The sequence below is a fragment of the Varroa jacobsoni genome, unplaced genomic scaffold (genome assembly GCF_002532875.2).
Source record: "Varroa jacobsoni isolate VJ856 unplaced genomic scaffold, vjacob_1.0 scaffold_310, whole genome shotgun sequence".
NCBI lineage: Eukaryota > Metazoa > Arthropoda > Arachnida > Mesostigmata > Varroidae > Varroa > Varroa jacobsoni.
In genome coordinates, this window is record NW_019213212.1 from 4,345 (window position 1) to 20,170 (window position 15,826).

The 15,826-nt window shown below is 38.9% G+C and overlaps 1 protein-coding gene across 4 annotated transcripts; it reads left to right on the forward strand.

Annotated features, from left to right (window-relative positions):
• Nucleotides 1-8,208: 8,208 nt before the first annotated feature.
• LOC111259235 (cytochrome P450 4C1) lies at nt 8,209-15,413 on the forward strand. 4 transcript variants are annotated; one of them, XM_022831074.2, is made up of 9 exons: nt 8,209-8,431; nt 8,933-9,302; nt 9,892-10,090; nt 10,641-10,828; nt 11,100-11,293; nt 11,476-11,677; nt 12,116-12,334; nt 12,631-12,810; nt 14,278-15,413. In XM_022831074.2, the coding sequence occupies exons 2-9, from the start codon at nt 9,089-9,091 to the stop codon at nt 14,460-14,462; spliced, it is 1,581 nt and encodes a 526-aa protein (XP_022686809.1). In that variant the 5' UTR covers nt 8,209-8,431; nt 8,933-9,088; the 3' UTR covers nt 14,463-15,413. The 4 variants fall into 4 exon arrangements, with proteins under 4 accessions (XP_022686809.1, XP_022686810.1, XP_022686811.1 ...); XM_022831075.2 differs by having other exon boundaries at nt 9,081-9,302; XM_022831076.2 differs by having other exon boundaries at nt 8,209-8,399.
• The last annotated feature ends 413 nt before the right edge of the window (nt 15,414-15,826 follow it).

Below are 15,826 nucleotides of genomic sequence, written 5' to 3' on the forward strand. Positions count from 1 at the left end.
GGTTTGCTGGTCGAACATAGGTGTGCCGTTCGTCCTCTTTTTCGTTTTTACATGCCGCCTCTCGTCTTGTGCCTGCAGTCTCCTGAATAAGAATCTAATAGCTGGACTAGGGTTGAAACGCACCAGTCGACCGTCTATTGCCGACCCGTTGCCGCTAGATGAGATGCGGAGAACCCAATACGACCTTTCTCTGTTAGACTCCTCTATCGAGCTTAGCGTTGCTGAGTCTCGCTTTTTATGCCCGCTGTCTCATAACCATAGCCAACGCCTGGATGGATCCTCGACTCGATCTTGTCCGTCTAACAGAAAGCTGCGAAGATGCTGCAATGGATTTGGGTCAGTCACCGTAGCTCGAAAGAGACATCTCGGTTAGTGATGGCTCAGGCATAAATCTATGTCTTGTCGCGGTTCACTGCTCGTTGAGGTTTAAGCGCAACAAAACAATATAGTGATCGTATACTAAAATAAAGGCAAAGAGAGAGGAAGCAATAAGAAACGTTTTTTCTGTCTCCATTGGCAAATTGATGGCTCTAGAGACAGCCTCTATATGGGGACGAGAGCGCTATACATCGATGCTTGATGTTAATTGAATATGTAACGCGACTTGTTTTTCGCCAGTATCCTTATTTCCAAAGACGTACGTGTTTAGCTACAGGTCTGTAATTAGCAAGATCACTTTTAATGAACTTCCTTGTGGGCCTGAGCTTATTTCTAAGCCGAATATATAGCCTAGCCTAATGTAATAAGGAGCTACAAAGGCTTAACTCTTTTGGCAGTGACATTATCGTTGGGTGGGGCATGTCTGAGACATGTATAAAACGTGCAAATACACAATTGAGGAGTTTATCGGGATTTCTTAATGAAATCAGATAAAATTCTTTGCCATCACGTCATCTCTGAGCCAATACATGTTTAGCCGGAAGTCAGCAATCTGTTCAGATTTGAGAGTGTTTATGGGGTCATTCTGATTGCAACACCCAACATTTGATGCAGAGATGAGAGTGCCATTGAGGCCTTAAGCAGTTTAGCCACATAGGCGAATAGAGGATTATCAACTCTGCTCAGCTGGTCAAATTCGACACCATTCAAACCAATCCTACCTTGAGGTATTTCCGGATTATTTAAATTATTCGTTTTATTCAAGATACTTAGCTTATGCCCGGTCACGGAACCTCGCCTCAGTTCATTACAGTTACTATAGAATATGTTATCTCTTGAAACAGTACACGATATAGGCCTAAACACTCAGCCAACTACGAGGTACGGACGTGTAGAAACTTTGCGATGTCTAGAGTCTATCGAAAGCGTTATTGAGAACCATGCTCACGTACGGAACGCCAGAAAGAAGAAAGTCCAGTCGAGTGGATGCTGGTAATAATAGAGTATACCGCCACATCAGTATCAATATGTACAATAAACAACAATAGAGAAGTCCAAGGCGAAATTAAGCTTTTTTTTGTGGCGACAGAGTAGACGAATTTGGTAGGATTGCCCTCGATCGAGCTTTGTAATTTATTAATGGGTAACTATTTCATTCCGTATCGTGGCATGTACGTTTCACCATGATACATATACGTCCAATTAACAACTAAAGAAATTTTTTATATTATACGATCGGTAGGATAATTAGAGTGCTCGAAAATCGTGCACTAAGGCAGGTCATCACCGGGTGGTACCTACATAAAGGAAAACAAAGCCAAGTAAATTGACGACCAAGCCGAAATCAACGGCTCATGTTGATGGAGATGTCTGTTGCACGTAGATTGAGCTCCACAGTCGGCCTCAGTCTTACAGTTACTATTAATTCGATCTTCTGCTACGAGAACGTGAAAAAGCGTATTCAACTATAAATTCAGCAAGCTAAGCGATGGCATAAATCGATCTCGAAATAAAATGAAGATCGGATATTTGTCTGAAGTGTGTGTCGATGTGTTTGCCATGTTTCAGGATGAGGTTTCTCCAACCCCGTGACCACCTTCGATTATGAAATCTAAAAATATATTAATATAAATAGCCTTCGCTTAAGATGAAAAGTAGCAAATAATAATAATAATGTATATACGATACAAATTTCGATGATAAATCTAACTTAGCTGACTGAAAATTGCAGTTATTTTAGGCATACGGGATCCGTAGCTTCGATATCAGAAATACGCATTTGAATTCCTCTAACTTTTACAAATTTGTGCGGTGACTTTTACGTGCGTTTTATGGGTACCGCTGTTATCAGCTGTTAGGTGATATCGACAAATATGAAAGAACAGCAGTCTCTAGTCGGAGAAGCCGCAGACGAGAGCTGCTATAAAAGGAGGCAACCGTTGACAGTTTGGTGATAAAGCGTCTCTAACATAAGGAACTTGCGATTAAACAACTTGTCGCTAAAAAATTTACTCATTTCTGCTTACGAGGAATGACTTCATCACTCCTGCGATGTGTCGAAAGTAGTCATCTGAAAGTTGAACGGTGCCAATATATAATAATTATACTGCTGCTTATTGGTAACAAATGTAGGGAGTATATATATATATATATATATATATATACTTATTTGCAGAATATACGACAAAAGCTATATTCGATTTTTTAGCTATTACATGGGTGCTGTGTTTTTTTTGACTTTATATCGAGATTCAGGCAAAATTCTACGACGAAGTCGGTCGAGTTTTCGGCGATGACCGTACGCGACCTTTTATCACCAGTGACATTTTCGAACGTGAGTACCTCGAATGGGTTATCCTCTAGTGGTCACGTAATCATCTGACGAAGAGTGTGATACGAGTGCATTATCATTTGTGTAGCTTCGATACCTCATCGTCGCAATATGAACTATAACAAAGTAATGTCTCCGTCGGACAAAATTGTTCACTGGGTGTTATAACTTGGGTGTTATAAACACTGGGTGTTATAACTTGGGTGTTATAAACACTGGGTGTTATAACTTGGGTGTTATAAACACTGGGTGTAACAAACTTCAAGAGCTTGTTTTTCACGTGTCCTCGTTACAAAAACGGTGCCGAGCGTTTGAGGAGTCTTCTTTCAAACGCGTCAGAAATGTGAAGGTACCGTTTTGCTCTCTTTCTGGAAGCGTAGCGAAGCTTCTTCGGGGAGGCCAACAAACTGAACAGCTAAAATATAGCCGTCCTTGCAAGGTTGATTAGGAAAAATTAAATAGTCGGCTAAGTAATCGATAGTTTATATATATATATATACATAAACTATCGATTACTTAGCCGACTATTTAATTAATATATATATACACTACTACAGCTACTAAATAGAAATTTATTTAAATTAAAAATTCGGTATTCGGAAAGAGAAATCCATATTAGAAACTTTTTATTGAGACATCAAAGAAAGATAACGTACCGACAATTCATGAAACCAGCGGTCACAGGCTTACGCATTCGGCTAGTAAATTAAAGTAAGTTATGTTCTAGCTTGTATTCGCAGCCATTTATTTAGTTTTAGATCTGTGTTTACCGTTCTTTCTCGGTCTCAAGACCCTGCCATGATTAATAATAAGTCAATTGCCATAATCGATTAAGGTGTTCTTCTATATGTTAACACGCGGATGCCGCATCTTGATATTTATCTACGACAATTGCTTTCTGACGTTTACTATGCAGTAAGCATGGCGCTGTGACGGCCAGGTGAGGCTTTGGCAAGAAAGTAGAAAAACATTGGCAAGCAAAAGCTACGTGTAACTGCACTCGCGGTTTGACAATGCGGCTAACATGATTATCAAACAGGCTTTAAATGCGTCCTATGGCAAACGTAAAACACACAATTAACAGTGTCCTAGGTAAAAATAAACTTAAATTTATTTAAAAACAAGTTAGATTCGTAGATGGAGAAGAAGCTGCGACTACTTATGTCACATAGGTATATACTGCACTGAAATCTCTAACGTATCGATAATATATCGCTATTCAGACCGAATCTCTTACATGAACAAATTCATGTTGTTTACTTCTCTTTGCTATCTCTCCGTCTAGGTTGAAATAAAGCAGACGTGTGCGTTTGTATGTTGGCTTTATATACAATATTTTCTATTTACAGCGTCCTATTTCGATAAGACCGTAACGACTAACATATATGTATGTATGTATGATTTTAAATTGTTACTTTTATACCAAAATCCAATATATATGTATATATATATATATATATATATATATATATTACAAAGAGCAGAGCTGACACTGGTTTTCTGCCATTTATTTGTCATCAGATCGCCGCTTATACATTGATCTAGGCTATACTTAGGAATTATCCTGTTACTTGTTTTCGCTGCGCGTATAGTTACATTGGGCAACGCTACCACGGTATATTTCGTAGAATATATATTTTCACAGACGGCGGACGTTTTTGAAAGGTGGTGTGTCGAAAGTCGCGCGGTGTCATTCCGTTTACGGTCGTAAAAAGCCTATGGTAACAAGGTTGCAACTTATTAGGTATTACCGACGTCATCCGTTTAACCTATATCAAACACTCTGGCGCTGCTGTCGGATTCCCGTAAGGCGAATTTCTGCGGCCTCAACCCTAAATAACGAAGCTTATCCTCTTACATGAGCCAGGCTCGAACGAAATCGAAGTTTTGGGCATTTCGTCTCTAAATGCCTTTCTCATAAGGTTAAAACAGCCACATCTTTACGTTATATATCCTCATTCGTTCATGTCTCTTTCAGATGCGTTCATAATTATCTATTGGACGATTTATTTCGCTCATATCCCGCCATTTCTGTTTTCCTTGACCTCTGTGAATTGATTGCGCACTTTGTGTATAAACTTCCTCCAGTCTGTCTTCCTTCCTGTTATATTGGCTAATTTTTTTGCATCGACATTATCTGTTATTCATAGTGTCATCTGTTATCGAAGAGTCTGATACAAGCTTGAAAGCAGGAACATGGTGAAGAGTAGCGGTGAGATTAATTGCTAAACAAAGATATACTACCGTTGCCGCACAAAAGACATAAGGAACAAGCAAATGACATACTGTTGCGTCGCGTTGACAACGCACTTAGGTTGTTTTTGGCCAGTGATAACTAAGATCATGAGATAAATAGTGAAATATTCTCGACTGATCATTAAAAAGTAATACTTGTCGTTTGTGCCTCTATCGAAGCAGTTCTTCAAAATAGGATCTTCACGTTAGTGGACCCGGATATCGTCGTTGGGTCTCGCGTATATTCAGTAGACACGGTTGTCCGTTATATACACAGATTACTGTATTAGAACCGTGTTGGATAGTTATAATATTTTGATAAGCTGTATTTGTAAATCAGTTGCACGAACACACTTAATTATTGTATTTATAGCATTATACAGTCTCGCGTTGGTTCTGACCATTTGAATTAGAACACTAGTGCCTCAAGCATCACTAACCAACTGCTATGGAAAATCATATTGTACTACTTCATGCACGAGAACGAGCAGGTTAAGGATCACTGGAACGTTATTGGTTGAGGGAATGGGTCTACAAGAAATAAGCTGTAACATTGAACATAGTTGGCTTTTAAAACTATCGACATTTTTTCCCACTTACATACCACACCGCCTCATACCTCGACTTCGGACTCCTTCTTTCAAAGGTTTATAATAATAATAAATATGCGACTGGATATATTGTTTCTCAGAAAGCCAAGACCGCTGGTGCACCTTCTTAGTTTGAAAAAAAGATGCTTCATTGACAACCCCATGCTGCCTAATTAGATTTTAGAAAATTCTCTAGTACAAGAAATATACGACTTGTACCATTATCCAGAATGAATGACCCCCATTAACGTTCTGTTAATAACTGAAAACATCTGTAGACCCAAGGAGAAGATATTAATTAAACTTTATTAATTTAGTCGTTGGGAGAGATAAATTATTTTTATACTTTTCTTCGTACAATACATACTTGTTTTTCCACAGTGAAACGATTCTCAGTGTCTAACATCATTGCGTTCGGTAATTCATTCGGATTTGACTCTGTAATATCACATTTGTAACCGATGCTGGTCAGTGTCATCGGCTTATGAATGAATGTTCACTCCATATGTCAGAAAAGGACCCATTTACGCTCTCCGTGCGACCCGGCTGGCCATGTGATGCTATCTTTCAAAACCGCAGCCCATTGCCAGTGTTTACCGGAGGCGGGCGCTAGGGTAAATGAGCATACGATAATCGACCTCTGAGAATGAACTGCGCGGATAAATCGTTCAAAGGAAATAATTAAAAATAGATTAAAGATGAAGTCAGGAGGCTGTGCGAAAAAAAAAAGAAGGACGGGCAAACATTTCAAACGCGAATGGCTGTCTCCATATGTTTCGACGGTTTTGCTCAGGTAAAAAGGGCAAAGTGATCTGCTTCCCCAAAAATAGCTTCATTCTACGTACGGAAATGTACAAATCTACCGAAGCACTTGAACCATTTTGGGAACACGTATATGTTGCTAGGAGCATATTATTAGTGTTAAATGGATAATTTTCCATAACACTATCTATCAACGAGTGTAATATTAGTAAATGAATATTGGCTTGACCCATATCTGCTGTTTAGAGCAATGCGAAATTTATTTGGCCCAAATATATTATAATAGGTATAATAAGCTAATAATAATACGTGGATTGTTCCTGTTCCGTAAAGTTTCAATGAATAATGTGTTGCTGCCTACTGCTGATTCTGAGTAACCTGACATTGATCAATCAGATTATTTAAGCAGTAAATAAATCAAATCATTACGTTATTCATTACCCTAACCTTTAGATTACGGCTATAGGCCGATAATGTTTGCCTTTTAGGCGCACAGGTCTTTTGGTAGGGGTCAATATTGTTTTTTGCTCAAGAAAAAAGCAATACGAGCCCTGTCATAATTTCAAGGTAACTATTTTCGCGTTTGGTAAAACGCGGAATAGAAAGGAACGGATTCGAGTGTATATATTAACGTACCGGTTGGGCAAGTACTCGCCCAATGAGCGAAAATAATGTACAGTTATAGTGATAGGTTGTGGGTACATACTTAAGATACACGGGTAACCTAAAGAAGTTGCGCAACTCTCTAGCACCGGAACTTTCTAGTTCCTTCGGAACTAGAGCGTTCAGTCGCTAGAGACGAAGCGTAGTATAATCCTGACCGCCAGCTAGAGAAGGACAAAGCAAGAGGATAGCATCGCCCAAAAGAATTTAGTGGCAGTGTCGAATAGGTCAAATGTAAGGTGACGGTAGTACTTTCAATAGACATCTGCTCTTATGAGGTACTCGCCGACAAACGAACGCAGCCCGCTATTTCGAGTTCCTCAAAAGGCCGTTTGCACGGCGATCGAAAGCACATGGCCGTCCAGTTACTTGACGACATGCCAGACCTTATCACTATACTTTGGTCATTTTCTTGAGTAAGCAAAGTAGTTTCGACTCGCTCGTTCTCCTGATCTAGGTCCGTGTGGTTACAGGATTTTCTATGCCATCAAAGAGGCAAGCTGTCAATTCAGTTGGAAGCACGGATTGTTAGCTTATAGCTGTCTAGAGGCTGGCAGAGTTTTAGTTTTACGAGATTTTCCAGAATGATACTTTGAATAATGCTGCCTTGTCCAATCCTGTAAATTCCCATTGAACAATAATTCTAAAACCAATTAATAGGAATTTTGATCTTAAAACCATAAAAATAGCGTATTTCCTATGGGAAATTCCAGTTTAATCCTCCAGTTATTTGCGCAAAAATCCACTAGCCACTATTTGACTGTAAATCGGCTGCACGAACCCATATGTTTATTCAAGTTAAACCCATTAGTTTCAATATACCATCAATATTCGTTATTTGAAGAAGAAAATAGTTCACTGCAGGCAATTAACTGGGACTCAATTTATTCACCTCTGAATTTGGGTCAAAGGATCAATTTATACATTCAAGGTTTGTCTGTATGAAATACACCATTATTGCATATTTTCGGCTTTTATCCCGTAAGCTGGCCTTCGGATAACTTCCTTCAGGTATATGTAATGATCGATGTAATTGGATAGATTGAGTTTCAAGAAACCGAGACGCGCCAGTGCCTTTCCCACGTATGAGGAAAGTAGTTGGATTTTATTGTACTCTACATGTAACACACCTTGGCCGGTTTCATCAGCGAATTTATTTTTTATATTGATTTCGCGAACGATGCTTGTAGCAAAAGGAAAGGGTCTACTCGCGTACCCTTTACCGCTCGGCTGACCATGTAATACTATATCTGCGAAATTATATCTGCGAAATCTTTCTTCCCAACGGGCAAAATAGTGCTTCATTACTAGAAGTGGAGGTCAAAACAAAATGGATCTCTTATAACAAGGCGTACGCAAGTTTTTTGCTAGAGAAACAAGTGACAAAGGTGATGCAAAAGAAAGTTAAAAGGCCGTTTTTAGAGAAAACAACATAGAAGGTAAAAATTCACTCAGATCGTGTCAGAAAGTGGTATGTGTTTTTTCCCCAAATTTTCGAAAAATCTTCAAATTTTAAGTACAAAGATATCGATCTATCTTTTTAGGCACTTTTCGATAGATCCTCTCGTACTGAGTAAGGGATCAGAGGAACACATTTATTCTAATTATATCTACAGCCTGAGGTAACGCCCAATGACGATACCAAGCATAAAATTCGAGAGATTTCTTTAGTTCCAGTGTTGCAGCTTAACTTCATATCTCCCGTTGCATTTCAGTTATCAGTTGAATAATTTAAATAATCAACTAGCTAGATCGTTTGAGCGGCAGGGAGCTTTTGCAACTTCAAAAGTTCTACGCTTTCGTTTCTCACGTACAGCGATATCTTGAATCTTTAGCTATAGAAGTTTCTCTCCTTCTAAAACACACGTTCAAAAATAGCAATCGCATGAGATGTTGCTCAAGACGATATTTGCTAGACTTTTTCGGTTTGTCAATGTGTTATCCTTAACGTGACAATTTGGACATAATTTAGTGATACACAAGTATTCGGTGTAACGACGATCTGTCGGCATATTTGTGCGGTCCAGTGAAGATGGCTGACGCTTCCTCGACGGAAGCGTCGCTTAAAATCGCCTCCGTCTCAAAGTTCATCTGAATTTGTCACTGTCTGAATATTCAAGTTGGAAAGATGACGTTCACTGGAAATTGGTTATTGATACCAGCATCAATAGCTATCCTTCTCATAGCGAAATATGTGGCCGCATTTCTAAAGCGTCGTCGGATTATTAACACCTATCCGGTTCCTGGACCCCTGCCATGTACCTGGAACATTTTTTGGCCCTTCGGAGTCGAGACCTACATGATCGTTGGAAAACTTATTAAAAACATAAATCCTGGAAGAGGTATTGTATTGTATTGTATTATTAATCATCAACTTTGTTAAGCATATTGTTGATGAAATGAAACTGTGGATGACAACTCAAAATTTATTTCAATAAATAGGTTTTAGTTGCAGACGGTCTTCAGGACGCTAGCATTTTCGACAGTTTTTGGATAAACGTATATTTTAACAAGCATAATATTTAGGGAATTGTTTATTATAAACTTCTTTTTCTGTTGAAGCCAAATGGTGAGCTTAATCATAATCACACAGTAGTCTTATCTATTAAGGAAGGACACAAACGTTAATTGAGCCTTCAGCCTTAAACTAGCAACAGAATGCCTATTCTACGCACTGGTACTGCCCCACGCGTCTATATGATTTGTATTGTTTAACGAGATCGCTTACTCAATTTAGAATAAATGAATTTTAATTAACCACCTACATTTGTTGACATTTAGCTTACTATTGACGTCTTTTTATACGAACCTTTTTCGGCTAAAAAAAAGCTAAGACGACCCTGTTCTCCTAGTTTTACCTTCTAGCAGTTCCTTGTTACCTAGGATTAGCCGAAAGTAACTTTCGTTAGCTATGTGTGAGTCTAATTACAGCCTTGTTCGAGCTAACGGATTCATTCACTTGCGAATATCGATCCGCGGGTTTGTACCGTACGTGGGTTCTGTTTAGGCCCGTTGTCTCGCTGATTCGGGCAGAGACCGCCGAAGTTATTTTGAAGAGCACGATCGAAACTCACAAATCAAAGGAAGTTGCTCTCATTGAAACTTGGCTTGGACAGGGACTCCTAACAGGGTAAAAGTTACAGTTGGCTCATCGTGTGCATGAGTATTCTGCTTTGAAGAATTCAGCGAGTGCTTTATTAAATAAATGATGCGAATCTTTGAAAAATATTACAGATTATTTGTTGTTTTGATATAACAAAATTATTTCTTTTTACAACATGTGCTTCTGCATGAAAATTGGTGTCTACCGCAGAATGTTGTCACAGTTTTTCCTTATAGATTCTTATTTCACCCCTTATGCAGAAAAAGGACCGTATATAGAGTCGCTTGAGTAGCCGAAATTGGTCTTCACATTGAGTTAAAATAGTATCTCCTTACGATATGAAGAGAAAAACACACAGAAACGCGAACAAGTAATCTTCTGAAGATCGAATTGAAATGATTCCGCATTCAATATCAGCAGGCGACTTGAGATCATAGCTTTTAATAGCCTGAATAGAAATGGTCTAGCAATATATTGGGTTATTGGCAAGAATGCTCGAAGGGTTCCTAGTATTATGGATGAAAGGGAAGAGCGCCCAAGACGTTTATTACCTAAACGCTTATGAATTTGTATCCAGCAACGGACCGAAGTGGCACCGTAAACGCAAGATGTTGACTCCTGTATTTCACTTCAATATTCTGGAGGAGTTCGTACCCGCCATGAATGAACAGGCTGCCCTGCTCGCCGATATCCTACTGGAGCAGAAAGGAAAGGATATCGATATCTTCAACTACCTTGGAAAGTGCACTCTAAATATAATTTGTGGTAGGTCGAAACATTGAGTTAGATGTTGCCTTTAGTAATAAATTTGTTCAGGCCCAATCAACGATTGAGCCTATGCTAATTTATTATGTAAGAACTGTGTTTCGAATTTCGTTCAATGTGTAGAGCATTTCTTTTGAATCCAATTTGATCTTTCGGCTTTTTGAGGCTGGTTGTGCTGATTCGCACAGCCGATCAATAAAATTTCTAGGACGAGCCTCAAGAATTTCTAGGACAACAATTTCCGTCTGTTTATTGTGCCTTGATGTTACAGAGACGGCGATGGGTATATCAATAAACGCTCAATGCAGCGAGAGCGAGTATTTACAATGTGTACATTTAGTGACAAAAGGTTTCATAAACCGCGCCGTAAGTCCCTGGCTGTGGTCAGACTTCATATACAGGATTTCTCCCAGTGGACGGGAGTACTATCGTCACCTCAAGGTCGTGCACGAGTTCACCCGCAAGGTAGACGTAATGTTTTAGAATAACAACATATGAGAAGCTTAGCTGATTGAAGCCGTAGCGATCTCAAACGTACATAATTTGATTTGCTTTTTTAAGACAGGAAACATGTGTCAACGCTTTAATTCTGTGCGTCGACCCTTATCTTTACATCACCATACGCTTTCTTTGTTACGTGTTAATAGGTAATATTGGCAAGAATGAAGGAAATGCAAGAACAGCCATCTCTGATCAGAGAAGCCGCTGACGAAAATGGACTAAAAAGAAGACAACCATTTCTTGACACTTTGCTGATAAAACATCTCGAAAATAACGAATTGACGCTTGAGGAGATCAGGGAAGAGGTGGACACATTTATGTTTGCGGGGCACGATACCACCGCAATAGGTGAGCATCTGCTTCTGAGCTTCCACTCCGAGTACCTTGAGAGTGATCCCTGCCAGCTGCAAGCTGCACGATGCTAATGTGTGAATTTTTCTATTGCCGTTTATCAGTTCTATTCAAGTTATTGCAAAAACTATTCGAGGTGCACTGCGATTTATAGCAATTATCGTAAAACGGAGCCAAACCTTTGTTAAGAGATTAGTGAACAGACTTTGTTTATGGACGTCAAGCCTCATATGTAAGCATTTCTCAGATCGTATGGGATTCGAGCTGACATTTTTCACAGCAAAACCTATTGAAAATTGCACGTTTTTTTTGTTCCTCGTTCGAGGGTAATTGTACTTCAACCCTAGCTGTGCCTTAGACGCCTTGAATTGTGCCCTACTATGTTTGTTAAACATGCTGTAAATCAGTCAGTAAAGGAATTTATTTGTCTTTCAGCTTTGATGTGGCTATTATACCTTCTCGGGCTTTATCCCGAGGTGCAGGCAAAGGTTCACGACGAACTGGACCGAGTTTTTGGCGACGACCGTAAAAGACCTGTTACCATGGAAGACCTAAATGAACTCAAGTACCTTGAGTGCGTTATAAAGGAATCGCTCAGATTATATCCATCCGTTCCTGCTATTGCTCGACGATTACTAAATGATTGTGTTATAGGTATGAATGTAGGACTTTATCGCGATTTGTTCCAGATACGTCCTGTATTATCGTTGTATTTATTACAAAAAGCTCTAAATATTGGTATCGGATATAGTTATTTTGACAGAGTGTCAATAGACAATCTTGCTTGCTCAAAGTTGTAGTTGCTCATAAAGATCTCAGGACACTTCTCAGACGTTTGAATTTTGTCGTGGCAAAGCGAGACAACTGACAGCGTTTTTCACGCATTACGTAATGTTACTAACTCACTTATCACATTTAATAATGCCATGTAAACATATTGTTGGTGACAGGAAAATATCGCTTACCAGCTGGAGGAACAGTCGTTATAGATGTATTTCGCATTCATCGAGATCCCGAAGCGTTTGAGAACCCAGAGAACTTTGATCCTGATCGTTTTCTTCCCGAAAACATGGCAAAATTAAATCCCTACACATTTATACCTTTTTCAGGAGGGCCAAGGAACTGCATAGGTGAGATATATGCATTTAGATCATTTATTTGTAAGATGGATTTTTAAGAATTAAAAATGATGAGCAGCTATTGCGAAGAACCTATGAAAAATGTTTAGCCTGTTTAGCTGCCTAAAACCATTATAGCTAATTTAATATTGTTTAGGGGAACCTTCAATAGAATTCGACCTTCTCTCTCTCTCTCTCTCTCTCTCTCTCTCTCTCTCTCTCTCTCTTTCTCTCTCTCTTTTTTTTTTCTCTATATATATAGAGTCGGATGGTTTTTCATAGAATTTCGCGAATGCGTCTATCCGAAACCGATACTCTAAGAGGAAAGTTGATTCAAAAGAAAATATTAGAAAAAAACATGGCCGTGGCGGAAAACTGCAGTTGAGTCAAGGTCAAGTATTATCTAATATATTCACGCGGAACGACTTCCGAGCGACCTTATAAGTCTCTATGATTATCTCAAGTCGACAGCATACAGCATCGCGAATGACTGTACAGCTGGAGAACAAGCAGCAGGAAGCCCTAGTACAGCATAACAGAAAATTTACGATAAACAAGAAAGTAGTGATATAAACCCCAAGACCATTCAACGCCGCCAAAAAGTGCGTTTTTAATGATATCTCTGCCTAAATCGAACAGATTTTATGTCTACAAACCCATCACGTCACTTATTATTTGAGAATATCTCAGATACACGTTATATACAATAAAAGTGTGATAAATAAGTCAATACAGCTTAGAGATTTTATCGGTCTCATTCGCTTTTCAGTTCTCTCAAAAAGCGGATTTGACGAAAGATGGACGAGAATATTTTTATTACCTATACGAAATCTAGCTAGCTTGCTTACGATGTGTTAAAATTAATTTTCCTGCCGTAACTCATACCCTGAACGCGGCGTGTACGTGAGGAAATTCTATTTCGTCTTACCCCTTTTATAAAGGTTAACAAATCACCAAGAAAATTAATTTCTATAAATAGCTGTACAATCGGATGCAGTTAAGAAAAAAGGAGAGCCATACGTTTACCAGCAAGACGGTGCACCGGTTTAGAGTAGCCACTTAGAGCAGGACTACTCGCTTGAGAGCATGAGTGTGCTCTAAAATTACCATGCATGCCAGCTGGATAACTTAACTTTAAACTTGTGCAAAACTTGGTTGAGCTATAGTTCATAAAGCTTCGACATGACAACATCCACTTGCTCACTTTTGTTATAATGAAGCCGTTCGTACCGGTGCAAAAGGAGTATTTGAAATGAGCCTGTAGCCAAATTGAGAGTAACTAAAATAAATAGAGGCTACATTGAACAAACGTTATCGTCAGGAAAAGCACGTACAAAAAAATTCGTGGAGCAACCCGTTTTTGCTTAGATATATTCCACAAAAATTATATATATATATATATATATATATATATATATATAGTATAAAAACAGTGTTGTTGAAGTTATTTATTGCTAAAAATTGAACATTTTTTTTTAGGTCAGAAATTTGCTATTCGGGAGGAGAAAGTTATTCTGGCGACAATTCTTCGCAGACTTCAAGTGAAGTCTCTTCTTCCTCGGGAGCGTCTGACGGTTGTTAATGAAGTTGTAGTACGGCCGATAGAACCTGTCATGGTCAAGATCCGAGAAAGGCCAAAAAATAACAACGACTATTTTAAATAAGGCACACAAACTGCGATGCGAGCAGTCACCGATTTATGGATATACAGACACTAGCTACATAATTTGTACGAATGCCTAATTAGATAAGAGACTCATTTTAGGGATACGTGCACTTCCGGTCGCGCTTCTGCTTTCTAAGTTTAAGCATCTTCGTTTCGAAAACTGTTGAAATTAGCCTGAAGATCCCACCTTGATCTTCAGGCAAGTCAGTAGCATTTGATCACAACCTAAAATGTTCTCAGATAGAACATATATGATTATATATGGCTGCTAGGTATAAAGCCTAAAAACTTGATATTTATTTGTTTTTTTCACGTTACAATGAACCGAACGTTGTAGTGTGACGGCCAAATAACGCTACGATTGTGTCCGGGATAGCGCAATGGTCACGTGTCGTCCTGGTAAGCTATGGAATATGTGCTAGCCTAAGCCTGAATCCCATCGTATACACAGTCTTCGTCCCACGCTGGGAAATAGCCGTCCGAGATAATACTAAAAGTAAAATCAATTCAAACTATGACTAGGAGATATAAGGTTGGTGGTTTAGAGATCTGCACACTAAGCATATGCTAGACAAAATTTGTTAGACTCGTCATAGCTTTCCTTGTCGTTTCCTTGTCGGTGTAAACGCCTCGAACGGTACCTTAAGATAACTAGTAATGCATTACTCACAAGTAACCATTAGTCCAACAAATCAAAAGCAATTTTAATACTGTAGTTTACTATGCGAAGCTTAAGCATGTATGTACATCCGTTTGATTGCACTCAAGTTACGTAGGTAGTTAATGTGTTGAAATCTGCAGCTAAAGTACAATACATTACCTTTTAGGCCAAATTTCTCTAACGAGAAAGCTAACCCAACAAGAACAAGGCCAACAGATGCACTTGCTTTTTTTTTAGCAACAAGACATCGGGGCTCAAATAAAATAAACTCAAATATTTGTATTCTGACTTTGTATATATGTTTTATTTACAGTATCCTACTCGATAATATCATGATCCATGTATTTGTATGTACGGGTATATAGAGTCTCGATTTGTCGTTGATATGTCAATATTTCATATTTACAAACCGTCGCAACAGAAACGATGATCCTGCGATTCATTCGGAATAAGATAGCAACCTATATACTCATCCGGGCCACATTTACCTAATATTATTTATATTTGCTGCACCCAACTTTACATTCGGCAACGCTTCCAACGTATATTTGCCAATTTATGACCATATCTCTTTTGTATTGACAATGGGCTGACACTCTTGAAACAACGCGACTCGAAAGCAGCGTCGTGTCGCTCTGTCCATGACGAGGAAGGGTTCATGATAGGAAAGTTACACCTTCTTAGACCATCACCTCTTCAAT